This window comes from Erigeron canadensis, chromosome 8 (genome assembly GCF_010389155.1).
Source record: "Erigeron canadensis isolate Cc75 chromosome 8, C_canadensis_v1, whole genome shotgun sequence".
Lineage (NCBI taxonomy): Eukaryota > Viridiplantae > Streptophyta > Magnoliopsida > Asterales > Asteraceae > Erigeron > Erigeron canadensis.
This window is the reverse complement of record NC_057768.1, coordinates 48856400-48883300: the sequence shown is the minus strand read 5'-3', so window position 1 is coordinate 48883300 and position 26901 is coordinate 48856400. Positions and strand designations below refer to the sequence as shown.

At 34.8% G+C, this 26901-nt stretch overlaps 3 protein-coding genes and 2 long non-coding RNA genes across 9 annotated transcripts; 3 read left to right on the top strand and 2 right to left on the bottom strand.

Annotated features, from left to right (window-relative positions):
* The first annotated feature begins 922 nt into the window (after positions 1-922).
* Positions 923-3614, top strand: LOC122611334 (putative pentatricopeptide repeat-containing protein At3g25970). Its single transcript, XM_043784349.1, has 2 exons — positions 923-3113; positions 3216-3614. Exons 1-2 carry the CDS (start codon positions 1046-1048, stop codon positions 3443-3445), a joined length of 2298 nt encoding a protein of 765 aa, XP_043640284.1. The 5' UTR covers positions 923-1045; the 3' UTR covers positions 3446-3614.
* On the top strand, positions 3557-13664 carry LOC122611335 (protein ROH1-like). 3 transcript variants are annotated; one of them, XM_043784350.1, is made up of 6 exons: positions 3557-3788; positions 6096-6237; positions 7973-8069; positions 10981-11098; positions 12112-12778; positions 12998-13664. In XM_043784350.1, exons 5-6 carry the CDS (start codon positions 12134-12136, stop codon positions 13517-13519), a joined length of 1167 nt encoding a protein of 388 aa, XP_043640285.1. In that variant the 5' UTR covers positions 3557-3788; positions 6096-6237; positions 7973-8069; positions 10981-11098; positions 12112-12133; the 3' UTR covers positions 13520-13664. The 3 variants fall into 3 exon arrangements, with proteins under 3 accessions (XP_043640285.1, XP_043640287.1, XP_043640288.1); XM_043784352.1 differs by lacking the exons at positions 3557-3788; positions 6096-6237; positions 7973-8069 and adding exons at positions 9994-10274; positions 10373-10426; XM_043784353.1 differs by lacking the exons at positions 3557-3788; positions 6096-6237; positions 7973-8069 and adding an exon at positions 9994-10274.
* Positions 7370-7981, bottom strand: LOC122611336. The gene is made up of 2 exons (XR_006325504.1): positions 7763-7981; positions 7370-7585 (listed from the first exon to the last, which is right to left on the bottom strand). It is a non-coding gene; the product is annotated as an uncharacterized LOC122611336 (long non-coding RNA).
* A 1213-nt stretch (positions 13665-14877) lies between the features above and the next one.
* Positions 14878-16086, top strand: LOC122580496 (heavy metal-associated isoprenylated plant protein 39-like). Of its 3 annotated transcripts, none has more exons than XM_043752774.1 (3): positions 14878-15022; positions 15453-15528; positions 15730-16086. In XM_043752774.1, the coding sequence occupies exons 1-3, from the start codon at positions 15008-15010 to the stop codon at positions 15954-15956; spliced, it is 318 nt and encodes a 105-aa protein (XP_043608709.1). In that variant the 5' UTR covers positions 14878-15007; the 3' UTR covers positions 15957-16086. The 3 variants fall into 3 exon arrangements, with proteins under 3 accessions (XP_043608709.1, XP_043608708.1, XP_043608707.1); XM_043752773.1 differs by having other exon boundaries at positions 14879-15027; positions 15643-16086; XM_043752772.1 differs by having other exon boundaries at positions 14880-15022; positions 15643-16086.
* A 2862-nt stretch (positions 16087-18948) lies between these two features.
* On the bottom strand, positions 18949-25216 carry LOC122579092. The gene is made up of 4 exons (XR_006320602.1): positions 24732-25216; positions 19878-20023; positions 19515-19617; positions 18949-19309 (listed from the first exon to the last, which is right to left on the bottom strand). It is a non-coding gene; the product is annotated as an uncharacterized LOC122579092 (long non-coding RNA).
* Positions 25217-26901: the final 1685 nt, after the last annotated feature.

Sequence of the window (26901 nt, the reverse complement as noted above, 5' to 3'; positions counted from 1 at the left end):
AATTAAAAACCCCAAATAAAACTTGGTTGAATATAGAGTCCACCATTTTAATAAATTGAAGGTAAAACTATAATTAAAGGAGTAAGATCATAAACACAAGTGGTTGTACCCGAATACTACCCATATAGTAGTCGTCTTGTTGGGTCTTACTATCTTGCAAGCTTTTCTTTAGAAAATGAGATCCTCAAAGTGGTACGTAATTTTTCAGATAGATTTGTAGAGTTTTATGGTGATGGCGGCAGGAATTAAGTAGCAATAACACCAATTAATAAACCAACAAATATGAAGAAGATTCGAGGTGACATTTTGCATTTTTTGATCTTTTTATATGATTGTTTTGTTTGTAGTACTACATTACTAGTTTTACACAATATATATGTAACTTTTGATGATGAATCTATTTTCTGGATGTGAAAGAGATGGTGATGATATATATATATATATATTTTGGAGAAAAGTTTTTCTTTGGTATCAATTTTCAGGAAATTTATATAAAGAGATCTAGTAAATAAATTTGTTATAGCTAGATTTATTTTTTGACTTTAATGATGGTCATGAATTGATGATTGTATATGTGTGTGTGTGTGTTTTGTTGATAGATCGATTGGGTTTTAAAGCTGAACAATGGGGAAGAAGAACAAAGAGGGAAAAGACCAAAGTGCTAGGCACATGATCTAACTTAACGGAGGAAATTTGACGCCATCAGCTATAGGGATGAAACGTGCAACTAATTTTGATAGTTTGGATATATTTGGCTAAAATATTTTAGCAGGGATGTAATTCACGAAAGTGGGTAAACCACATGGACGAATCCTTCAATTGACTCTATTCTATTTTATAAACTTTTTTTTTTATTCTATTTTATTTTACTCCCAGTTGGCCCCACCTCAGCTCGTCCAATCGATTCCTAATTCCAAACAAGCCACATTTCGACGAGGTTTGGAACACTTGCTAACATTACCTTACCTTCCTCCATACTGTTTGAACATATCTTTTTGCCTCCAAAAAACACAAAAGAAAAAATTTCGAACCATCCGTTGTGTACATGCAGTCACTCAAATCCCTAATTTACAAAAAACTGTACGGACAAGCTCTTAAAATCACCACAACTTTCCCTCCAAACACAACCCTCACAAACAAAATCTTGACCCAAATCATCAAATCAAACACCCATTTAAACCCATTTCAATCCGCCACTTTAATCGCCAATTTTACACGCGCTGGCCATCTCTCACGCGCCACCTATCTCCTCCGCCATACCCAAAACCCCGATATCGTTGTTTTCAATTCCCTCATTTCATCTCACGCTCGTCTCAATCAACCCGACCCGGCTTTCAAGATTGTCAATCTTGCAAGACATTTGGGTTTGAGCCCAGATGAAGTTACTTTTAGTAACTTGATAAAATGTTGTGATGATTTGGATCAAATAAAGGTTGTTCATTTAGCGTTTTCGAAGCTGGGTTTTGCTCAAAATGTGTTTTTGATAAGTGGGTTAATTGAGAAATATGTTAAATTTGGGTGTTTGGATTCCGCCGAAAAATGTTTTGATGAGTGTGTGTGTTTTGATGGTGTGATTTGGAGTGTAATGATTAACGGGTATGTTAAAAATGGGGAATTCGATAAAGGGAGAGAGTGTTTTATGAAAATGTCGACTTTGGGGTTCGAGTTAAATGAGTTTAGTTTGAGTAGTGTGTTGGGTGGAGTGTTTGATGTTCATGAAGGTGAACAGATTCATGGGTGGTGTATGAAGAGAGGGTATTTAAGTGGGTGTTCGTTGTATCTGAATAACGCAATAATGGTGATGTATGGGAGATGTGGGTTTAAAAGTGGTGCAGTTAAGGTGTTTGATGAAATGCCTGATAGAGATGTTGTGTCGTGGACTGGAAGGATTTCTGTGGCTTTTGATTGCATGGAAGCGTTCGAGATGTTTAGAAATTTTATTTTGAGAGGTTTTTGTGAAGTAAATGAGTATACCTTGATAAATGTATTGTCTTTCGTTGAAGGTGTTGAGATGTTGGAAATGGGGAAGCAGATTCAAACGATTGTATGGAAGGCTGGGTATTTGGTCGATACTTCTGTTTGCAATGCGTTGATTTCCATGTACTCGAAGACCGGCCAGATCCAGGATGCTAGGCAGGTGTTTGATGACATGGTTTGTCGAGATTCTGTGTCTTGGAATTCAATGGTTAGTTCTTATTCCCAGCATCATCATTCTAAGGAAGCTATTGAGTTATTTTCTAGGATGAGAAATTCTTTGCTACAACCTAGTGATTATACTGTTGCTAGCATGCTTGAAGTATCATCCAACTTGAAGTGGGTAATGCAAATGCATTCACTTATACTTAAACTTGGATTTATGTTCACCAATTCAATCATCTGTCATCTGATTACACTTTATGGTAAATGCCACGGCATCGATAATTCTGAAAGTGTATTCAATGAGATTGAAGGAGCTGACGTGGTACATGTGAATGCAATGGCGGGGGCTTATGATCGCTGTGGATGTTATAGCGATATCCAGAGTTTGTTCCATAGCAGATGGAACTCGGGACTAGACATTGATGTCATAACTTTCAGCATAGCTCTCAAATCTTGTGGAGCATTATCTGACCTTCATCAAGGCAGATCTCTTCATTCATTGGCTATTAAAAATGCGATTAATGTGGATAAGTTCGTAGAAAGTGCTATTATAGATGTTTACAGTAAATGTGGTAGTATAGAGGATGCAGAAGAGGCGTTTTGGAATGCAACAAACAACAACGTAGTTGCATGGAATGCTATGATTATGGGATATGCTCAGTTTGGTAGTTATAGTAAAGCTTATGATTTATTAGTTAAAATGTCCGAGTTTGGAATGAAACCGGATGAAATAACTTATCTTGGAGTTCTTAGTTCATGTTCTCATGCAGGAATGGTAAGTGCAGCAAAATCTCATTTGAATTCTATGTATGATCTCCATGGAGTTATCCCATGTTTAGAACATTACGCTTGTGTGGTTGATGTCCTTGGTAAAGTTGGAAAACTAGATGATGCTAAGAAAATTATTGATCACATGCCCATGATACCTGATGCTCGAATATGGCAGATTCTTTTATCTGCATGCAATATTTATGGTAATGTTGATATTGGGATGCTTGCTGCAAGAGAACTTGCTGCTTTACAGCCTGAAAATGAGTCTAGTTTTGTTCTTTTATCCAATCTTTATGCTTCTGCAGGCATGTGGAATGATATGAGACAGTTGAGAAGGGAAATGAAAAATAAAGTTGTCTGTAAAGAGGCTGGTTGTAGTTGGATTCAGTTGAAAGGATCGACTCATTACTTTTTAGCTGATGATACATTACATCCTCAGAATGTAGAAATTTACATCAAGCTGCATGTCCTAATGAATCAGATGCTACAACTTCCAAAAGAGCAACATGCAAATTCTTTTGGAACAATATTATGACTTTATACTGGTAATACAAAAAACAGCCACGTGTTAAATCTGCAGGTAGATAACGAGTAAACAAGTGACTTTTGTAATTTATACTCTTTGCAAATGGAGTTTTTGGTATGTGCATTCCATTACATAACTTCCAAATGATATTGCAAAGAAATTCAGAATACATTATTCATATATTTCATGCATCCCAATAAATATAAACTATTTCTTCCTTTCCTATTTTATCTCTATCGCTGGTAGGTTCCCTGATGGGAAACATTGTGATGCAAAGATGCCCGGGAGAAGACCGAGACTACAGAATGTAAAACAATTGCGGCTATCTTGGACTTTATCTGCCCCCTTATCGGTATGACCCTTCTGTTTGTGATACTTTCTATGAAAGTTTTCTCCATATTTTAGTACTTCTTAAAAATCTGTTTGATGTGTATTCGTTGTGACTGACACTATGTTTTCGAACAGACTGAGCTATTTATATAGAAGATACACCAAGTATTAGGCTACCTGTGGCAGGAAAGAAACTTCTGTTTTAAATTTTTATGCTCTTGAGTGGTGAAGGGTTGAGAGACAATGCCAGCAAATTAGTGGCTGTATAAAGATTCCTATTCCTACCTTACATTAAGACACACTGAATCTACAAAGTGATTTGGTTCATTTAGGTTTTTTAAAACAAAAGGTTTTGTTCACTGGTTAGCACATTTACTAGCTTAGGCCATAAAGTATAATAATAGGCTTTAGATAATCTTGATTATGTGTCAATATTGACAGCTAATCATGTCCAATAAAAAACAATTGGCATTAGATTGAGGAAACAACCTTTATAGATTGAACCTGATTGTCTTTTATTTGGGGATTATATAATACCACTGTTGTGATATTTGTTGTATAAATCTTGTGATAAGGAACGATTCATCAGTCCTTGTTTTAGAATTGAAAAAAGGAGAGAAAAAGTTGAAGTTGGTAAATAATGCTTATATCTGTAGTACCATGTTGGGAACATGATTTATGCCCTGTGGACTGTGGTTAGGTACACTTTATGCTGACATTGTGCATATGGTTGGTCACAATGAATAAGGACATAATATAGAAGATTAAGTTATACAATTTGTCCTTAATTGTTCGATTTCTCGAGTTTGGAAATTAAATATGATAAATTGAATAGAGCAAGATTGAAAAGAAAATGCTAAGTTTTTACATAACAAAAAATTCAATAACATGTAGAACTTAACATTTCCAGTTTTTGAGTTGGAAAGGAAAGAAAATATAGTATAGTTTTTTAAGTTTCTATATGTTCCCAACTTAGGATGAATGGTAACTTTTTTTTTTCTTTAATTTTTATTTTAGTTTGACAATTATAGACTTATTACTAAAATATGTTAGTTTAGTCTAGAAAAATTTGGTCATTAATAAGAAAACCATAACATATTATCGTCACTTTCCATATCAAAGGTCCATCCCTTGAATTTTATGGTAAATGTATAACTATTTAATAGACCTTAACAAAAGCCATTAGGGCTTCGTTTGCATATTCTTTTCTTTTCAATAACCTGAAACACAATTTTTTCTCTACCCTTTTTCTTCTAAATCACTCAATTTATCTATACAAAAAAGGAAGAGTAAGTAAACCATAAGAAGTCGATAACACATTCGTTTTCTTCCAAAGCACTCAATTTTTCTGATAGTAACAGATTATTAAGTTCATCCTTCAATTGTAAGAAGGTGCATGTTATATGTCCTTGATGTCAAGACCCTAGTCAAGTTTGTTCAGTGAAGGGTACATTGATAAGTATTGTGTGATTCCCTTTATTATGAATAAATAACATATAAGTCTTAAAACCATCTTCGTCATCACTACCATCCCCTGCCATTACCACTATCACAATCCATAGTTCAACCCATCCTAATCACCGGTACCTGCCTGAACAATTTGTTTGGAAATATTCATTTGCATACTGATCAACACCACTCCACCTTTAAACATGAACACCACTGCAACCAACAATTTGTTTAGAAATTTTCTTTTTTGGTATGAATCCGTTGGAAGTCTCGTTACAACATTGTGTTCTTTTGTTTATTCATAAATGTGTAGTATGGAAGACCTCTTGAGTATCTTTCAGTTTTTATGTGATTTTAAATTTCCTGATTCTAATCTGCATTGGTTAAACAAAGACACGATTAAGCTAAAAAGACAATTCCAGCATACATTATCATAAACGTACTTTAGTCAACTCCAAAAAAGTTACATTATATATTAAGGAGCCAAAATCAACTTATTGTAAAGTACACCTAATACATGCACTACATTCATCTTCACTGTGTTAATTCTGGACAAGTCTTTGCAACCTGTCAAATCAGGGCATTGCTTTTAACTCCTTCAGCCAGTCCAAAAGATGAGAGGAGCAGGGGAGGTAGATGTTGTATTCGTTTCATGCCCAGTGGTGTGTTTTGTTTCACTCGAGCTTTTAAGTTGGTGGCATCTAAAACCTACTAATTTGCAATCTCTTAATCAATTGATTTTTGAAGCCACTAACCCATGAAGGGAATTATATATTAAACAACAAGTTCTTGTTTTTGATTAGTTAATTTAACGTCCCAAGCTACTGTTCATTCTGCTCCTACTAACAATCCTTAACCTGACTGATCTTGTACAAATTAGGAAAACGTCTTCAGCCTGCATTGAGTCAGTTTTGTCTTACCTGAGCATAAAACATTGTGATGCACAGATCCTCGGGAGAAGACCGAAATTACAGAATGAAAAGCAGTTGCCGCTATCTTGGATTTTATCTGCCCCCTTATCGGTATGACCCTTCTGCTTGTGATACTTTCTCTGAAAATTTTCTCCATATTTTAGTACTTCTAGCAAAAATGTTTGATGTGTACTCAGTGTGTGAGTCAGTTGTTGTGTCCTTGAACAGATTGTGGTATTTATATAGAAGATACACCAATGATTAGGATACCCGTGGCTGGAAAGAAACTTCTGTTTAAAATTTTTATTTTCTTGAGTTATGAGGGGTTGAGAGACAATGCCAGCAAATTAGTGGTTGTATAAAGATTCCTTTTCTTTCATTACATTAAGACACACTGGATCTACAAAGTGATTTGGTTGATTAGTTTTTCAAAACCAAAAGGCTTTGCTCACTGCTTAGTAAATTCACTAGCTTAGGTCATAAAGTACAATAATAGGTTTTAGATAATCTTGATGACTTGTCAACATTGACAACTAATCTTGTCTAATAAAAAAACAATTGATATTAGATTGAGGAAACAACCTTTTTTGGATTGAATGTGTTTGTTCTTTATTTGGGGATTGTATAATATGAGTATATGACCATTGTGATATCTGTCATATTTTAGTACCATGTTGGGCGCCCCATGGTTTGATACGCTTTATGCTGTCTTTCAAATATAAAAAAGATACACTTTAGGCTGATATTTGCATTTGTCTCACTTTGGAAATTGTAAGACATAAAATGAAAGAGTAAGTTACAAAAGTTGCCCTTCACTGTCTTTATAATTTCTCAAGTTTGAAGAACTGAAAGGATAAAATAAAATGCTTAGTTTTTACATGCTCTCGAGTTGGAAAGAAAAGATATAATGTAATGTTTCTTATTTTACTAAAATATGTTAGCTTAGTTAAGGGGGTGATTGGTCATTTATAAGGAAACCATAACATATTGTGTCTGCAACTCTTTGCTGCTTTGCACATTTAGCAGAGAAAGTTACCGAAAAATTTATCTGCTCAACACAATTTTTTTTTGGTTATCTATGTGTTTCCTTCTGAATCAGTCACTTTTTTACACAAAAATAGAGGATCAAACCTTGAGTATACGATAACAGTAATGCACTTTGATTACATGGAATGAATGAGTCCTTAGATAATAACTTATGAAATACATTATTAAAATGTAAGAAACTGCACATTGTACATCCTTGCTATTAAGACCTCTTATCAAGTTCATCAAGTGAAGGGTACATTAGTACGTATTATGTATTTACCATATATTATTAAAATATATTATTAGTTTTATATCTTAAAACCAATTTCATGGTCATCACCACCCTCTGCCGTAGCCAGTTAGCCACCACCACTATCCACCTGTCATAATCACCAACACCTGCCTATAACATTTGTATAGAATTATTTATCTGCATACTCATCAATAACATTCCAACGTTAGACATGAAAATCGCCACAACTAACAAAGTTTGTTTTTTTGGGGTGTAAATTGAAGTGTTGTTACCATATCATGTTCTGTTGTATATTCCTAAATTTGTAATATGTAAGTCAATTTTTATTTTATCTGTTAATGGTATTAGAGGTACCTTACCATAATCTGCATAGTTGAATAATCAAGACTCTATCAAGTTACATGAAAAATTTTAGGCATACAAGATCATGAATGTGTTTAGTTAACTCCAGGCAAAAGTTGCATCAAAGAGAAGTCAAAATCAACAAAATGTACATTACATCTAACACACACGCGCACACACTTATGAACTGCATTCCTCTAAATTTTCTATCATCTATTAAAGGTCTACGGGTGGTGATTTGAAGTCGATCTTGAGAAGACCGAAACCACTGAATGAAAAGCTAATGTTGCTATCTTCGACTTTATCATTCCCCTCTTTGGTATGACTCTTTTGCTCTCTCTATATTTGTTTTCCATGATCAACATTATCTTCAAATTGGTTTGTGAGTCACTTGATTTGTGTTTGAAATGCTATCTGCAAGGGAGTTTATATAGTTGCTCAAGTTTGACTCAGTACTATTTAGGAATAAATTGATAGTCACTATTGGTCACTTTTTAAATTTGGGTAGGGCATATATGGTATTGGCATTGCCAACAAATTGTATCCTATCAACAAAATTTATTCTTTTGTTCAATGTCTGGGACAAACTGAAACCGGAAGTTTATTTATTTGTTCACTTATATTAAACTAAAAGAGGTAGAATGATCCCACAAAATTAGAGTTGTCAAAATCGGCGGCTTGGGTAACTGGTAAGGTCAAATTATGTAAATCTAGTATGGTTCAAAAATGAGTTTGGGTCAAAACTGGTTATTTTTTGTGCATTTTTCATTTAATAGTGAGTTTATTAAGTATAATTTTAAAATTTTTAAATAATAATATAGTTGAATATACTTCAGGCGAGGTGAGGTTTGATCCATTTGATCTGTCCGTTTTGAGATAATTTGTCTTTATCATATTGATCGATTAGAGATAAAATGAATCGCTAGTCGACTTGATTTTAGGTAAATGGTTCGAAATGGGCGCCCAGATTCAAAACGGTTATCAGAGACTGGTTCTAATAGCTAAAAGGTGTTGACTTTGAAGTGTTGAGGAATGAAGTACTTAGGTGTGAACACACTGTAGAGTTTAATGGGAACACATAGATAATTGCATTTTGAAATAGTCATTTTGAATTGGATGAGGGGCATCTTGTTGTCTGGTATTGTCCCCCCTGGTTTTCTAGGGAAAGACCATCTGCTTGAACAAGTCAAGATTGGCCCCAATTTTACTACATGCCAAAATACAACCTTGCTTCACAGATTAATAAATTCCTTTCCTACCAACTTGGAATAAATTTTTAATGACTAAATCACTGGCCCTTGTCGAACACTTTTAAATTTACAATCTTTAGATTGCAAATTCAAATCTTTTCTTTTTCTTTTGTAAATACTGCTGTTATGTTTTGTTGACATCTTTCTAACACCACACAAAGGGCAAGAGATGTTACTGCAAAGGCAGTTTATCTCTTGGTACAACTTCACAAAAAAGGTGAAGGCCTTTTAATTTGTTAAATTAGTGTTAAGTTTGAATTCTAATGTTATTAGATGATAATATTGGAAATGTTAACTTTACCTCTATTTATAGATTAAAGGATAAATATATATAATTTGCCTTGTAACTTGTATACATGCATGTGTGATGTTTCTGGATTTTTTATATGCCATGTTGGAACATGTTGATCTATGCCCTCTTTTTATAGTTGGGTAAATGTCAGACACTAAAAAAATTACGACTTTCACTTGTATATGAAAAATGATTATTACATTGAACTATGACAATAAACCATTATGAAACTGAAAATGGATAACCAACTAATTGACAGTTACTGACTGGTCCTACGCTGAAAGTGAGAAAGGGGACATGAGGCCGGTTTTGAACACCCCTGAACTCTTCTTTTGCGTTGCATGTTCTTCACCACTAGGCTAGCATCATGGGGAATTAAGAAGCTGAAAAGTTAACTACATCATATGAGTATTATATCTGAAAAGTAAAAGATAAAATAAAAATAAATAAAAGAATACTTTTCTTCAGGGATGAATTAATTTGTGATTTGGAATATAATCTGCAAGGGGGTTTGTACTTGGCTCGATACTTTTTATGTGCTTTATGTAATAAATTACTCTTTTACTTTTCTTTTTATGATTGCTAGTGGTCTGCCATTATTAAGACTAGCTGAATCCATAAGATGATTTGCTTAGTGATTCAAAATTCACAAATTGAAGATAATAGTGCAGAACAATTTGGTTGTGCATGGCACATCTTCTGAGGCATGTGGTACGAGATCATTATGCAGAATTTGAATTGAGATGATTATCCAATATATTCATGGGAATGTTGACCAAAATGATGTCACTGATGATGATCTTAATTTTTTGGCCTTTTACTTTTGAGCAACTTGGTGTTTAAAGAAATGTGAGAATGAGTGCACGTTTTCTCTTTATAGAATTGAAGTTGGTAAACAATGCCAGCAATTTTATTAAAAATATATTGAACCAACTTGGAAGAAGTTGATGCTTGACCAGTGGCTGCATCATACTTGCTCAAGGTCAGTATCATTTGGACCATCCATAAGATTGATTGTTTAGAACACTTTGATCTTAATTATCTGACTTCCTTACTTCTCATTTGGTTGATCATCGTTAGTTACGAACTTCACTTGTCAAGAGAGCAATATCTGATTTGACTAGGGTTACAAAGGTAGTAAATTTCATTAACGAATTAAAAGCATTATTAAACCTTACGTCAGTACTTTGGGTGTCACTATCTGCATAAGATTTCTTGATTCATATTCATAAGATTCATGAGTTTAGAGTCTTCTTAATTAAGTTTACTAATTGTCAATGGAGTCTGTTCTAGCAAGACTTGACTCTTCTCATTATATCGCATCAAAATTAAAAGAGATGCCTTTTCCACTGATTTGTGTACTTCTAGTGTACAAATTAAAGTTGCTTTAGTCCAGACTCATTGCCTGCACTAAATGTTTGGTATCTCTTGGGCTGCATTGAAATGTATAATGCCAAGCTCACTTGTATCATACTAGGAAACACAACTTTTACAGTTATACATGCAATACATATTTATATAGCATCATTATTGCTCGAGAAAAAAGCTTTCCTTAAATCATCAAATACTGGATATATTGACATCTAAGAATAGGACATGCAAAGTGCTAACTGGAAAACAAATCTAGACACTAACTACATTATAAAGATGCATGAAACTAATTACTTTAGTTCATTCTGATCTCTCAGACATGTCTGCCGCTGGATAAATGGTGGTGCGTGAGGCTTTGTGACGTCTTCAAGAATACTGAAACTACAGAGTGATAAGCCGTTGCTGCTATTCTCACCATGATCTGCCCTCTCATTGGTATCGGCCTTCGACTTGCTTTAAGTATTTTTTGCATATTTAAAATGTTGAAGAAAGTAAAATTAATATGTTGAATCTAATGGGAGAGTATTAGATATGAATATGATCTTGTGCTATGTTTCTTGGGGTCCTCTGGTGGGGGTTATATAGGACAAGTTTTTGGTATCGTACTGTGCAAGATCTTGAGTATTATATATATATGAATTGATTGGTGGTTGAGTGACAATGCCAGCAAATTCTTTTGAAACCATGATTCCTTTTGTCCCACATTTGTGACAAACTGAGTCAACTAGGTATAACCTGCTGATTGAATTTTGACTATGCTACGAGTACAACTGTTTTATGATGTGCTTTAAAATTCAGGTTTTGATTAAATGGTATTTGCATGCGGTTTTAGTTGAACTTATTTTATGTGCTGAAAACTGGAATCAGGGAGCAAGTGGTGTGGTCTCTTTTGGAAATGGCACAAAAATTGAATTTTGCTTGACAACAATACAACACAACTTGTTGAGCATGTTTGATGCTGCTCACAGTGCTACTATTGTAGTACGTAGTACACAATAAAGATAAGATTCATATGCTTGAAAAATTGTCATCAGAGGGGTTAAAAGTATATATAGAGACAGTAAACTATATATAGTTTTATTTTATTTATATTAGTGATCTGGTCTATAACATTAATTGTTCTTGCACGATGAGGCTAATAGCTACAGAATTTGTCCATTTAAATGTATGCGTATCGATCATGCATTTTGCATAGTTCATGGAAGACTAGTGATTCTGTTTTTTTTTTAGAATGGAAAAAAAAACCCCATAATTCTACATAAATTTTTTTTTTTAAAGAAAAAAGTTAATTATATATGGAATATACATGGAAATACATAGAAGATGAAAATAACACCACCAAGTCCGGAGGACTATCAACCATTAATTCAAATCGAAGTAATTAATAAAATTACCTCTTTTTTATTATCTGTTCCAGGCATTCAATAAATTTTTTTTTTTCCAATCAGATTAACTCAAACACACACAAAAATGCCACCGACGGACAATCAAGGATCTTTCCTCAACAGAATCAGCATTCGTAGAAATCAAGTTGCTTACGAGCACGAATTCGAAGATCTTGAACAATTCCAAAAACACGTCGCTGACCGTCTCTCCGAGCTCTTCCATCCTCAAGATCATCAAGACACCACCGCAAACGTTGATCCGCCAGAGGCTCTGTTTTCCATTGGATGGTTTCGCAAACTCCTCGACATATTCTTATGCTGCGAGGCGGAATTCAAAGCGCTCGTGATCATGGGCCGTGACGCCAGCAATTTCTCAAAGTCACCATTAGACCGCCTTTTCCCCGAACACCTTGATCGTACGGTCAAAGCTCTTGATATTTGCACTGCTCTGAATCATGGAATCGAATTGCTTCTGCATTGGCAAAAACTTGCACAAATAGCCGTGGATTCGCTTCAACAACGACCCGTAACAGAAGGACATGTTAAGAGGGCCAAAAAAGCATTGAATACTTTGTTAGCCTCCATTTTCATCGATGACAAAGAGAATCATCACCACACGGGCAAATCTGCCCCTGCTCCGGCCTCCTCGAAAGATCACGAGACCATCGGAAACCTTAAATCGTTATCCTATCTTTTTGCAAAGTCATGGTCGGCCTCTAAGCAAATCCAGGTGTGATGATTTGGTAAATTATATATATATATATATACCATTAATTAAGAATAAAATAGCTAATTATGCAAACTAGCAGTAATTAAATAATTTCACACTTGCATAAAATTCAGAAAGTAAGGTTTTGATATTAGAGATAACGTTAACTACATCGTAAGAAGGCTATATATATATATATATTAAACATTTTTCATGAAATAATTCTTTTGTTTGAACCAGGCTATGTCCTCCAATCTGGCAGCCCCACGCGGCGGGGAGCCAACGGGTTTGGTAGTTCCAGTTTACTTGATGAGCTCGATTTTGGTTTTTGTAATGTGGGCAATGGTGGCTGCGATACCATGTCAAGAGCGGACGGGGCTAGGAGCACATTTACAATTATCTAAACAATTTGCATGGGCACAACCGATGATCGGGTTGCAAGACAAGATTGGGGAAGATTGGAAGAAAAAGGAGAAGAAAGGGAGGAGCGGGTTGTTGGAGGAGACACAAAGATTGGAGAAACTGGGGATGGGATTGGTGGAATTTGCAGAGGGTTTTACGTATCCGGTTGAGGCGGACAAGGCAGAGGATATGGCGGCCAAGGTGGCGGAGATGGGTGAGATATGCCGGCGGATGGAGGATGGATCGGTGCCTTTGCAATTGCAAGTGAGGGAATTGTTTCATCGGATTGTGAGGAGTAGGGCTGAGGCACTTGATGTGCTTGATCAAGTTAATAAGATAGCCACACCAGTTCCATATTAATTCATTACACAACCATTTCATTTCATTTCATTTCATTTCATATATATGTTTGATTATGTCTATTAATTTGTATGTTGTTACTATAATAATTATGTAGGGATCACATACTATAGAGATAGATTGAATTGGTAAGGTATTTCATTCATTATATATGCCTTATTCTTTGAAAACAATTGTAAGTTACTTTCGATATATATTGATCTCGAAAACCAATTAAATTAAAAAAAAAAAGAAGCATATATATAATATCAATGTAACTATCAAAAATAAAGCATCATAATAGCTAGCTACCTACCTACGTCTTGTCACCTTCATTAACCATATGGATGACCAAGATCGACCATAAACCAAAAGATGGCTAGAAATATACACGTCGACCTATCGGCTTCACGACTTTGGAAAAATCTGATGCCATGCGTTTTTTCTTTTTTGTATCAAGACAAATTAAATAGGTTGTGAGTCCTACCGTATTTGGAACTAATTGTAATTTGACGACTAGATTAGGTAGTGCTATATAAGAAAGTATAAAGGGTACGTACGTGGTTCATATACATTCTCCCAAAGCCACCAATTAAGAGGGACTTCGAAAGTGAGTTTATTTGTCTATCCAACTATTGATTTCAACCCTTTTATTTGTAGTTTTGCTACAAGTTATTGTCATATGTATTGTGATAAAAGATAAACATAAGATGATAGATTGATATGTTTTATTAGAAGTTAGAACTCTCAAATACTAATTACTCTGCTTCATTACATCGATAATTATTCGTGCTTCTAAATGTTTACCTAAGCGGGTATAATTTTTACATGCATGCAAGGTTTTGAACCATGCCGAAAATGAATTAATTTGTACGTATCTTAAGTTCAACCTAATAATTTGATTATAATATATGTCAAATTTATTGCTATAAACTTTTAGAAAAATGCTAAACAAAGCCTTTAAGGCTTTACTTAATATGCATAAAAAGATTGTACATTTTCATATTAAAAGCCTATTGTCTGAATTTTATGGTAAGTGTACAACTAATTAATACACCTTAACGAAAACCCTTATAACTTTGTTTAACAAAACCCAAATTTTTAATACTAAAAGAGTACATGGTATTTTTGGTGTCTGTGTGTTTTTATATCTCTTTTTATTTAAAACGATGAGTTAGTTGTTACCAATCAAGTACTCACAGGTGCATTCAAATAGGCAGTATGTAAACCCCGATTCATTACAACGTCCTCTCGTTATCATTCCCAATTAAGGAAAACCCTGGAGGATACCATAATGGAAAACCCCTAATTAATATTAATAAAGTTCCTTTCCCCCACACCACAACGTATTTTGTGTATGTAGTGTAGTGTATTCCCCCATATATACGTGTTGAACAAGCTAGAAACATGCACCTTAACTTTTTACATATATAAAGTACACACATACACTCAAATTGCTACTACGAACAAAAATCTTGGTTTTTTCGGTTGAAGACTCCAACCTTCAACATGGCTGAACCCAGGGTCAGGTTTCAGCCCTTCATTATATTATATATTGATCTATATATCTTGTTGTTCAATACTATTATATCATAACAGACGCATAAATACATACACGCATACACGTATCCACACTATTAATTACTTCCGTCCCACTAAATTTGTCAATTTTTAAATTTTCAAAGTCAAACTATACGAACTTTGACCATAAATATTTTTTTTAGTTTATATACTATTTGATGAAAGTTATATTAATTGATTGTGATTTTGATGTGTGTTTTATTAGTATAACTTTTATCAACTATTATATAACACAACTAAAGATATTTATGGTCAAAATTTTGATTTTAAAATTTTAAAAGTGGACAAGTTTAGTGGGACGAAAGGAGTTAGAAATTAATGACTTATGATACACTTGATGGTAAATCTAATTATGTATTATAACTAATGGCAGAAAGTGATATATGGAGTGCATATACATGATGAAAAATGTAAAAAGAAGGCCATGAAGGCAATTTCCAGTGTTAAAGGTAATTTTCCGTGTGTACGTTTCCAGTTAAATATTACACTTCAATTCGATACCTACAATTTTATTGCCCGTCTAAAGTTTAACCGTATAACATTAATATGAGTACGTAACGTAGGGATTGAATCTATAAACTTTGATATGAATTCTAAGAAGCTGACGGTAGTCGGTATCTTTGATCCAATATGCGGGTTTGACAAACTAGATAAGGTTTGTGAAACGGAGCTATTAGTAGTTGAGGTAGTGAAACAAGAGGAAAAGAAAGAAGAACCAAAGAAGGAAGAACCAAAGAAAGAAGAGGAAAAGAAGGAGCCAAATGAAACTTACAGAGTATGGAACTATGAACCCCATTATAATCCTCGTATGCCACAAGGAGGTTACTATGTTATTATGGAAGAAAATCCAAATCCTAATTGCTGTCTTATTTCTTGACAACTTTATTTTGGGGGCACATATATATATATATAATCAAATGTACGAATTGAAGATCGTTCCGGAAGATCATATAGTATCTATATATGTTTCATGCATGTATATGATCTAATATACATGTGCTTTTGAATTCTTGATAATACTTATTAACTTTCGGTAGGAAATCTTATTGTGACTGATCGAAGTCTCTGAACTCTTGTGATACGGGCCGAGTATATATATATATATACTCCATTAATAAGCAAACTACCCCACCCCCTTTTAACACCTCTACCTTTAAAATGTTTTTTATGCCCTCCTAATTTACACTACCCAATTTTTTCTCCATCACGCTCATTACACACACATACGTTCATCCGATTTCCGATTTTCTCTACCTCCCCCCTTCTCTAATTTTTTCCCCCTATAAACACCATCCACCACCGCCCCAAATACCACCATCCACCGCCGCAATCCACCTTCTATGTACGCTATCCCCCATAAACACCATCCACCACCGCCCCAAAAACCACCATCCACTGCTGCCGGCTTATTTTTTTTTTCTTTTTCATCGCCGCCGCCCCACAAACCACCATCAAACCACCGGCATTTTTTTCTTATTCCCCGCTGCATCGCGCGGGTACAACGCTAGTATATATACATATATATTTATATATATATTGAAAAGATATTTTGAGAACTTTTTTTTGCGAGAACCTTTGAGAACTTTTTTCAAATCAAGTCCAACCGATGATTATTCTTTACATGAAAATTGTTTTTTGATTGTTTTCTAAATAACTTATGTGTAATTTTGAAGTCTATAATTGTGTGGAGACATGGATTATCATCCGTTATACAATTATGTGGAGATTTGGATTCTTGATCACATGTGCACCAATATTGCTATGATTACATGTGATCCACTTGCATACATGTGATCATAGCAATATTCGTGTACATGTGATCAATAATCCAAATCTCCACATATTTATCTAACGGATGATAACATGCATCCACACAATTATAAACTTAAAAATTACACATAAGTTATTCAGAAAACAGTTAAAAAATAATTAATCATCGGTTGGGCTTGATTTGAAAAGTTCTCAAAGGTTCTCGCAAAAAAAAGGTTCTCAAAATAACTTTACCACACACACACACACACATATATATATATTAGTGCTTAGACCCAGTGTGATGCATGAGCAACCTTAAATAATTATTTTTAGCTTATTTTAAAGTTGCATCAAAGAATATATTAATTGAGTTTGACATAATAAATGTATCCATATAGATTGATCATTATATGTGTTAAGATGATCTAATAAATCTTAATTGTCAAAAGATATATATGTAATTATGTATTCAACAACAAATGTAACAAAATCCATATATGATGGAGTGATTCTTTACCAATAAAATCAAAGCGCACATGTAAAATTGAGACAAATTCAATCTTTAAGGGTACTTAAATCATGTGAAAATAAGATGAATGTATTTTACCGACATTATTGAGCCCATACGGGATGATGTGTATCTAATATGGTACCGAGACTAAGGTTCCTCATCACTTTTTATTCTCACATTTAAACATACATTTAATAACTTAATAATACATTTATTGAGATACACAATTTGATAATGTTATTGACGGTCATCATAAGTTGAAAATATGAGTTGCCTTAGTTAGTTGGTAAAAATGTAATTAAGGGAATCCTTAATCATATTTTGCGCAAGTGGCTATGAATCCTAATTTTCAAGTGTTGCAATTTTTTAGGGAGTCTACCAATTTCACGGATGTCTCCAGCTCATTTCTAACAATCTAGTATTAAAGAGACCGATATTAAGCACATAACCAAAATTAAATAATTAATGCAATGAGTTTGAGATTAAAAACTTTGGATCAAGTTATCTAAATATATGACATAGTTGAAAACATCATACCCAGTAACTATTGGAGTCATCCACATTTAAAAAGACAATAAAAGATTACTGCCCACTGCCACATCCATATGGTGCATCATGCGAATATAGTCAAAATTTTGTCTTGTCACCTGTTACCTATCTCACCAATTGTATCACCACTACATTTAACTAGGAAATTTGGTCGCGCGTTACGCGACTTCAATTATTGCGATTACGTTTAGTTTACTAATACAATTACGTTAAGGTAATTTACTAAGATTGAATCCATAACCGCTTAACTAAAAACCAATACGTGCCCGTTAGGCGACGACAGTGACATGTTTTGACACATAGCTGGATGTCTTTGGCGTGTAAGAAACGTAGTTGATGGTGAGAATGTGTGTTTAATGACATATGAAATATTGAAAACGCTAGCATTCATATTATATTTTAGAATCCCACATTTTCGAGTTTAAGAAAAAAATACAAAAGCCAAATGTGATAAAGGTATATGGAAAAACAAATGTTAGGACAAAAAACCCGAAATGATACATAATAGAAAAAATACAAAAAAGACGAAAAAAATATATAATAAACACCAATAAACAAAAGAAAAACAAAAAGAACATAAAAAAAAAGTATAAAACCAAGTGGTAAAAATAGAAAAGACAAAAGAAAAGGTTAAAAAAGTAAAAAAGAAAATATAAAACACAAAATGAAAAGTTACAAATATGATGCAATTGTTAAATGTAAAAACATTACAAAAACACAAAAATATATAAACGAAATATATATAATAAAACTTAAAAAACATGAAATGATAAAAACCAAAAAAAAATGCAAGAGAAAAAAAAAGAGGGGGTGAAAAACAAATAGGATAAAAACAAAGGAATAATTTTGTAAAACCTCAAAAATATAAGAAAAAAAAAAAAGTAAAAGAATTGTGTTAGGGGGGAGAGTTTCAAACAGCCAACCTCCACCCCAAAGCCTAAAAAAAAAACAAAATAGCTATTGTTCATTAGCCTTGACATTAATGATATTATATATATATATATAATTGATCATCAAGGTCAAAATTTAAAAGTCTTGGTCAAATGTGGACTTTCCATTATATTAAAATGCATAGTTGTATTTATTTCTTAGTAGTTTATGAACAATGGATTAAATCAACTGAATATGGAAAAAGTCACTTGCAAGTTGTATAGTTTCATCTCTCAGTTCATCCCTGAGCTGACATTACGAAAAGAGAGAATGAATGGAGGTCAATGTCAAAAGTGATATTCACCGTATTTTAAAGCATTTTGATTTTTTTACTTTCAGGTTGCATTTAGTTGATCCGTAAACACTCAATGACCTTCTCATTTTCTTCATTGACTTTGGAATTCCATATACATCACATATGACTTGTAGGATATAGCAAGAATCCAAGTATGTCTATTAGTCATTCAACATGGGTATCTCCATTGACCCTGTCCTCACATTGCAAAAAGAAAAGGGTCAGCTTAAAGAACGTTAAACATGAATTTTTATGGGGCAAAAGTCAGAAGTTTTGACAAAAAAAAATGACAAAACTCGAAGAGTGAGTAAACTATTAATCATTTAAAAAAAAAAAAAAGGAACGACACATATGCCAGGTATTTTTCAACATTTAATAAGAAAGGAATGACAAATTACCTGCTTTTTCATGAGTCGAATAAACTGAAATCGTAATTTCATCTAATCGTTGCCACTTATTTTTCTTCTTAACTTCCTTTTCTTCGCAACTTCTTGCTTATCACTGTATGTGCGACTAAAGAATTAGAATAATTGTTACTAATGGCATTTTAAAAAATACAAATTGGCACAAACTAACTTTAGTTTGATCTCAAAGATTATCAAAAGTCAATTCATGTGCAAACTACATATTGCCGATATGTGTAGCATGCCCATAAAAGACCTTATTTCTGCTCAAAATTTTGATCTCTTCTAGTATGAAATATTTGATTACTGGTCCTAAAGGGTTAAACTAAATTAAGTCCATATGCTTTTCTTAATCACCTCAGCTTTTAGCTTTTTCCCGCTGCTTTCTCTTTTGGTCATCCAATCATGAAAAACAGAAGACAACAATACCAATCACTCTCCTCTTATTACCTAGCTCCTTGGTTTGCAGATTCACCATGCTCTCGCCTTGCTAATTCTTCAAACTGTTGTTGGAAGAGCAGCGAAATACCAGCATGAAACATAAAGCTCTAATGTTAAAATGGTAGGAGAGACATATGATAAATCTTCTTGAAAATATAAGAAACAATCTAAAAGAGTTTTCAAAAGTTAAATAAAATAAGGCCCCTCCTTATACATACTACTTCTTCCTCACTTCTTCCACTATTCATCAGTTTTCTCTCTCCTAAAACACCCCAAGAACACCCCCCTCCTTAGGGGGGAGGGAGCCGGAGAGCTCAACCCTTAATTTTATCCAATCAAATTACTCCACCTCATTTCAACCCTCCAACCTTTTTTCAACCTTTTTTTAGTGGCATCCAAAACTCCCAACCTTTTCTTCACATTTTAATAATTTATCCTTAACTTTATAAACTTTACATAACTAACCATTTTTAATATAAACTAATCAAATATATAAGGAAAACACATACATTTCATTTAGATATTAAAAATTTCCTTTCAAAACACCAAACGCTCGCATTGGCTGATTCAAAATCCCCCATTTTCCTTTCAAAACACCAAACGCTCGCTCCACATCCTTTCTTGCCGATTCTTGAACTTCTTGTCATTTGTTTCAGTCGGATATGGCATTGCCTTGACATGAGTTACCCACCTAGGATAGATTCCATCGGTAAGATAGTATCCCCGTTTATAACGATGGTCGTTTACGGTAAAAGACGAGTCAGGAGCCGTCGAATTTCGCTCCCACATATACAAAGTCGATTGCATCAAGACATTGATATCGTTGAGCGACCCTAGAGGACCAAAAAAAGCATGCCAAATCCACAAGTCTTGTGAAGCAACGGCTTCAAGCGTAATTGTTGGGTATGGATGATCACCTCTCTTGTATTGTCCCTTCAACGCTTTGGGACAATTTCTCCAAACAAAATGCGTACAATCAAGACTTCCTAGCATTCCCGGAATCTTGTGTCTCCGTTCATGCGCTTCATACAACCGGACAACATCATGACTAGTCGGCCTACGTAAGTATTCGTCACGATATAACTCGATGACTGCGTTGCAAAAATGATCAAGACTTTCGCCGAGAAGTTCTTGCTGCCATGCACAAGTAGTCATCAAAGTTATCTGGAGGGTTGCCCGTTCCGAGCTGTTCCACCGCGGATGTGCATTTTTGTATGGTAGCTAAACTCTTTCTCCCCGACCGATCTATACGTTGTTGAAAGTAAACGAACCGTTGCTCAATATCAGCAACAATCTTCAAAAACAACCTTTGACTCATTCAAAATCTTTCACAAAACCAAACCGGACCAAACTTTGGGTTTTCAACAAAGTAGTCACGCATAAGCGTTTCGTGAGCTCGTTCCCGAAACCGCTCGATGTAGGCGCGGGTTTCGGTTGAGCTTGCCGTGTCGTCTTCAACCGCGTCAAGAACACTTTACAAAAAAGGTAGGCTACTACCCGTGGATAAATTTGGAAACGGCAAAGGAATTGAAAATTCCGAAGCCGAAGAAATTGCTTCAGACGACGATGATGATGAAGATGATGGATCCATATGATGAAAATATGTTAATATTTGTGTTTGAAATGAGAAATATAGAGTAAAAATGGTGTTTGGTTGTGATTTTGGTGTAATAGGTTCGACCCTTTATATAGAAATTTAAAAAAAAAAAAAATTGCCAGACTTGTCACAAATGGTCCCTGGAGCGTCTTAATTTACACCGACAGTCCCTTTAACGATCAAATAACCGTTTGAAAAGTTTCACAAATGGTCCCTGTCTTCTCCAACTCTCCGCGAGATACATACTCGCCGGCTCCATCTCGCGCCAGCTCCCCTCACCGGCAACCGAAGCTCGCTCCATCTCGCGAGCTCGCCGCCAACTCTCTCCTCCATCTCGCTCTGGCTCCCTCCACCCTTATACTACCACTTCTTCCCCACTTCTTCCACTATTCATTTTATTATTTTCTTTTACTAAAAATAAATAAAAACACATTCAATTTTTTAAAACAAACACATTTTTATTCTTAAATACAAAACAATACACAAAAATTAAAATTACATCCTAAAAAAACATATTAAAGCTAATAATTAAAACACACTTAATCGGAAAAGACAAACTACATTTAGATATCCTTAAAATATGGGTCGTACTTGTCGATGAGGTTTTTGCAGGTACTCCTGATCTGCTCCAACTCATCTTCGTCAATGCCGGCCGGAATTGGCTGCTACAGAAGCCCAAACGCCTTCCTCACCTGCTTCCGGAAGCGTTCATCCTGTCTTGCTTGACGCTCCTCCTCTATCCTCTTCCTATCCTCCTCAAATTTAAACATCGACTCTTGTTGCATCTGGAGCATTTGATCAAGCTTGGCCAACGCCAAATCTGACCACTCGAACCGGTTCCACGGCTGGAAGTTGCATCTGAGCCACTAGACATTTTGCGGCTAACATTACGACCCGGTGGTCTTCTAATTGGGTCGTCTCCAAACAACTGATTCAAAGGCACATCTGGTTGCACACTCGGACCAGCCCCAACGTGCCCCTCATCCTCTCCCAAATCAACATAATTAGCTGCAGTTCTTTTGGCAACACTATCGTCTTGCCAAAATGCAGGACAATCTTTCAAGACATCGTAACACTCTTCATATGGATATCGGGGTGGCCCATGGTTCCGTTCATAGATTTCATGAGCAGCAGCATAAATTTGTCTGTCATCTGTCCCGCTCTGACGACCTTGATCTAGCAATCTCTTCAAGATTGCTCCATACAGCTTGGTGGTTCTCTTGATCTTGCTCCATTTGCATTGTAGTTGACTTTTATTGCGCTCTCCTGCTGGGCGGTTACTGTTGAACCCCTCGACCACTTTGGCCCAAAACATTCTCTCGTCTTGGCTTACCCCCACTTTCGAGTCTTGAGAAGCATGTGTCCACGCCTGCGACAACAAAACCGCCTCCCGAGTTAACTACTTCGCCTTATCCGCTACAGCAACCCCTTTTTTCGTCAACCGTTTGGGCGGTGCAGGAACTTCTTCCTCGACAGAGGCGACATTAGTACGTGCCGGTTGAGACGAAGTCTCACCTATAGGCCTCTGGAATTGAGGGATCTGGAATTGAGGAAATTGTGAGTTCGTAGCTTGAAATTGATTAAATTGTTGCATTAACATGAACTGCTGAAACTGTTCGTTCAGCAGTGGTGATTGCAACAACTGCATATGATTGGTTCATAGCACCCGAGCTACTAGATGCCCCCATCATGTTAAACGAAGACATGGACGGGGGAGATCCCACCAGTAACGCATCAAATTCATCGATAGTGTTTTGGTATTGGTATTGGGGTGGGTTTTGATTAAGGTTTTGGTTAGTGGTTTGATTTTGGTTTTGGTTTTTGTTGGTTCTTTTAGGCATGGTGGATGAAGTGAGAAAGAAGGTTTTTGATGAATTTGAAATTGAGAGAATGATGGAGATGTGAGTATGTGAAATGGTGGATGAATGTGAAGAATGAAGAAGTGGTGGTGGTTTAAATAGGGAAAAAAAAAGGAGCGGGCTACATGATTCAAAAAAGCAACGGCTACTTTCTTTTTTTTTAATGTTACTTTATTACACAAGCGGACCCCACTTCACTCCTATGCCGCGCGGCTAAATTTGGAAGAAACAGAGAAGACGCAGCGGTGCTACTAGCGGCGAGGAGCCGCCGCGCGTCTGACGCCGGGAAAACGCGGTATAAGGAGAGGCCTAAGGCAATTGGAGAAACAAAAGGAATAAATGTATGAGTACGTGGCTAACCCTGCCAAATATCGACTTGAGAATAATTTGGGTTGCAGAGGGTGAGAAACCGGTGAATTAAGCTCTTGCATTTTCACCACACAAAATAGTTAAAATTCAGCAAGTAGAATCTATCCCATATAATAGGTTTTACTTTGGGCAGGACTTGATTTCTTTTTCCGGATACTATTCACTCGTTCCTCCTCGCTATCATTTTCCATTACAGTCAGACCGATTTATTCAGCATTACATTGAAAGCAACATTTATCAAGTAAAAATATGTTTTTTTCATTGAAGCACAAGTCTTTAAGAGCCAAAAGAAATGATAAATAAACCGGATACAACAATGCATTAATACCTTATCTTCTATCTAGGTTTAATTTTAGAAAAAAATGGAAATTTTTGATGACCAAAAAAGAATATGAAGTTGAAAAAGCCTTAAAACTTAACTTTCACATACAACTCAAATATACAAGAAGATAAAAGATATAACAAAAACAATGCTTACATAATCAGCTTCGCCAAATATCTACTATATATGTGTTGTAAACGAAATCATATGACATAGATTAACAACAGGAATCTAACCTAAAGCAGTAGTATAAATATGATTCAGAAAGAATATCCTAAATTTCATTGAGACAATTTATCAAACACTTTGTGTTTATCTAAATAAAAAGTAGTTGATGACAATCCATAACTGAAGTATATAAAATGAGATCAGAGAAAATTAAAGAAATCAAACAGATTCATACAAAGATAATGGAGTTTAACATGGATAATGAAGGAAGTATCTTCTTAGTTCAAACCTGAATCAACCAAGTTTAGATGATGATGTTTTAACATGAGAAAAAATCTAAAAAATTGATAATAATATAAGTCGGAAAATAAACAGACAATGTATGAAAAGTTTGATACGCCATCACCAAAATCTCAATTAGAATGATTATAAAAATACTAATAACAAAACAGTACCTTGGCATCATCTTTCTTGTCACTCAAATGCCAGAGAAAGAGAGAGGGGGTTTGTTGACAGAGAAAGACGAATTAGGTTTTTCATAAATTAGAAGAGACGAATTGTTAGAGAAAGAGAAATAGATTGAAGGTGAAGCAGTTACGGGTAAAAATATATGGATGAGGGGTCGTATCCGAGAAGATTGAAGGCTCTGTTAACCGCACTTCCCAAATAACTAAGCAATTGCCCTTCTTAAATAACTAATCCGTAGAGTTCCTATTAACTTGTCATGCCAGAATTTTTGGGGTTTCTTGGATTCTAAAGCATGCCAACTAATATTTCGTTGAAGCGACATTTATATTATGTAGAGATGTAAGTGTTATGTCGATGGAAATCAAGCAGAATATTATTGAAAGAATGTCTCACTATCTTTGAGAGTTTATAGATTTTCTCAGTAAACCTATCTATTGGTGCTTTCATTGAGCCTTATCCTATCATCCTGTTTGTAGCGGCCGGTTATAAAGGACTCTTATATATATACTTAATGCCCACTATGGCGTAGGAATGAGATAATTAATATCCCGAATATCAATCCCGTTCCGATTATGGTACCAAATAATAATGGTATCGAATTCAACTCGGAATCGAGACCAGTATTCGTGTTTGGTGTTGTTACAAGGAAAACATGTAGTTTGCGGGATTTTCCTGGTAGCGTTTCGGTACCACCGATACCGTACCACATTTTGGCCACTTTGGCGCATATTTAATTTTTTTTTTCCAAAAAAGTCATCCACTACTGCGGGGGTACACTTTCAGGCTTTCAGCATATATAATTTTCAAGTGGGTGGACTTATTATAAGCCCAAAGGGCTTGGTCAAATATATATTTGTTTACGTCAGATGCAAACTATAGTTACTTTTTGACTTTTAACAATAATAATACTCGTAATAATCTCTTGTGATTTGGTCAAATGTGAATTTTTAAGACAGCACAGCCAGCGTTGATAATTTACTATGGAGGAAAAGTCAAAATTGTTGTGTTATTTGCTGACTTGTACTTTGGAGGTAAGTAAAGTTACGATGCTTGGTCTTCAATTACGTAACTTGAACAACTAATGTACATCCCATTCCATTCTATCTATTCTATCATAATACCGATGATGAAAAAGAAATGAAATGCTAAGATTTGAAAGGAAATTTTAGTTAATTTTGTTAAAAAAAATTTATCTCCACATTTGAGATAATTTGGAAAGAAACAATCTTCACATCTTATCATTTCTTTTCTTTTATTCAACAATATTGAAAACACAGTGCTAATGTACGTCCCATTTCATTCTATTCTATCATAATACCGATTATCGATTTAGCAAGAATTGAATACGATGATAGAGTTGAAGAAGTTTTGGTTCGATGGAAGCTTTCTCCTCTGCTTACTGATCCTCCATAATTGAGTTTGTTTTGTGTATATCTAGATAGATTTACATGTTTGTTTGTCTAGATTGGTTGTGACTTGTTAGGGTGGTATGTCACTTTCTCACATTAGGTTTTTGGTTGTTGCTTATTATTGCATGTTCATGTATATAGTCGATATGATACCCAGACATATCACCTGAACCTCAATGTTTTTGGGTGATTATATATACTAACCGGGGTATAATTGTACCCTTTTTACCCAAAAAAAATACGATGATCGATCACGCACTTCTTTTTAATGTGTTAAAAGTAAGTTGGGAACTGTGGATATATACTTGTTATTTTGTCTTGTCTGCGTTGTTTATCAATAAAAACTAAAAAAGCTAAAATCCATTGGCTTAACTAATGACATATATATATGGGCTGTTTTGAGCTTTGATGTGGCATGTATCGGCTTGTGGTAACATCATAGAAACTAAACCTTGTTATATTTCTTAATTAGAATGTAGGACATCATTTTAGCATAACATTTCGAACCGTATTCCATACATATAATTATTAATGAAATTTATATGTATTGATGGTATCGGTCCAAAAATTTCACCAAACTTAAATACTGATCCCGATCAGCTATGATCTAGTACGACTACAATAATACCTAGTTTTTCAATATTTTCTTGGTATATATTGTCATGTCCGAATTCCAAAAGCCCACAAGATATCGGTCCCATTAAATCAATAATTAAAGGAACTTCCCTTTGAAAAACAACGTACATAT

Excerpts from the sequence above, each read along its gene's own strand:
- LOC122611334 (XM_043784349.1), top strand. The coding sequence starts at position 1,046 with ATGCAGTCACTCAAATCCCTAATTTACAAAAAACTGTACGGACAAGCT. Across the intron at positions 3,114-3,215 it reads ATCTGCATGCAATATTTATG|GCATGTGGAATGATATGAGA; the intron begins GTAATGTTGATA and ends ATGCTTCTGCAG.
- LOC122611335 (XM_043784350.1), top strand. The coding sequence starts at position 12,134 with ATGCCACCGACGGACAATCAAGGATCTTTCCTCAACAGAATCAGCATT. Across the intron at positions 12,779-12,997 it reads CGGCCTCTAAGCAAATCCAG|GCTATGTCCTCCAATCTGGC; the intron begins GTGTGATGATTT and ends TGTTTGAACCAG.
- LOC122580496 (XM_043752772.1), top strand. Across the intron at positions 15,529-15,642 it reads GGCAATTTCCAGTGTTAAAG|GGATTGAATCTATAAACTTT; the intron begins GTAATTTTCCGT and ends TACGTAACGTAG.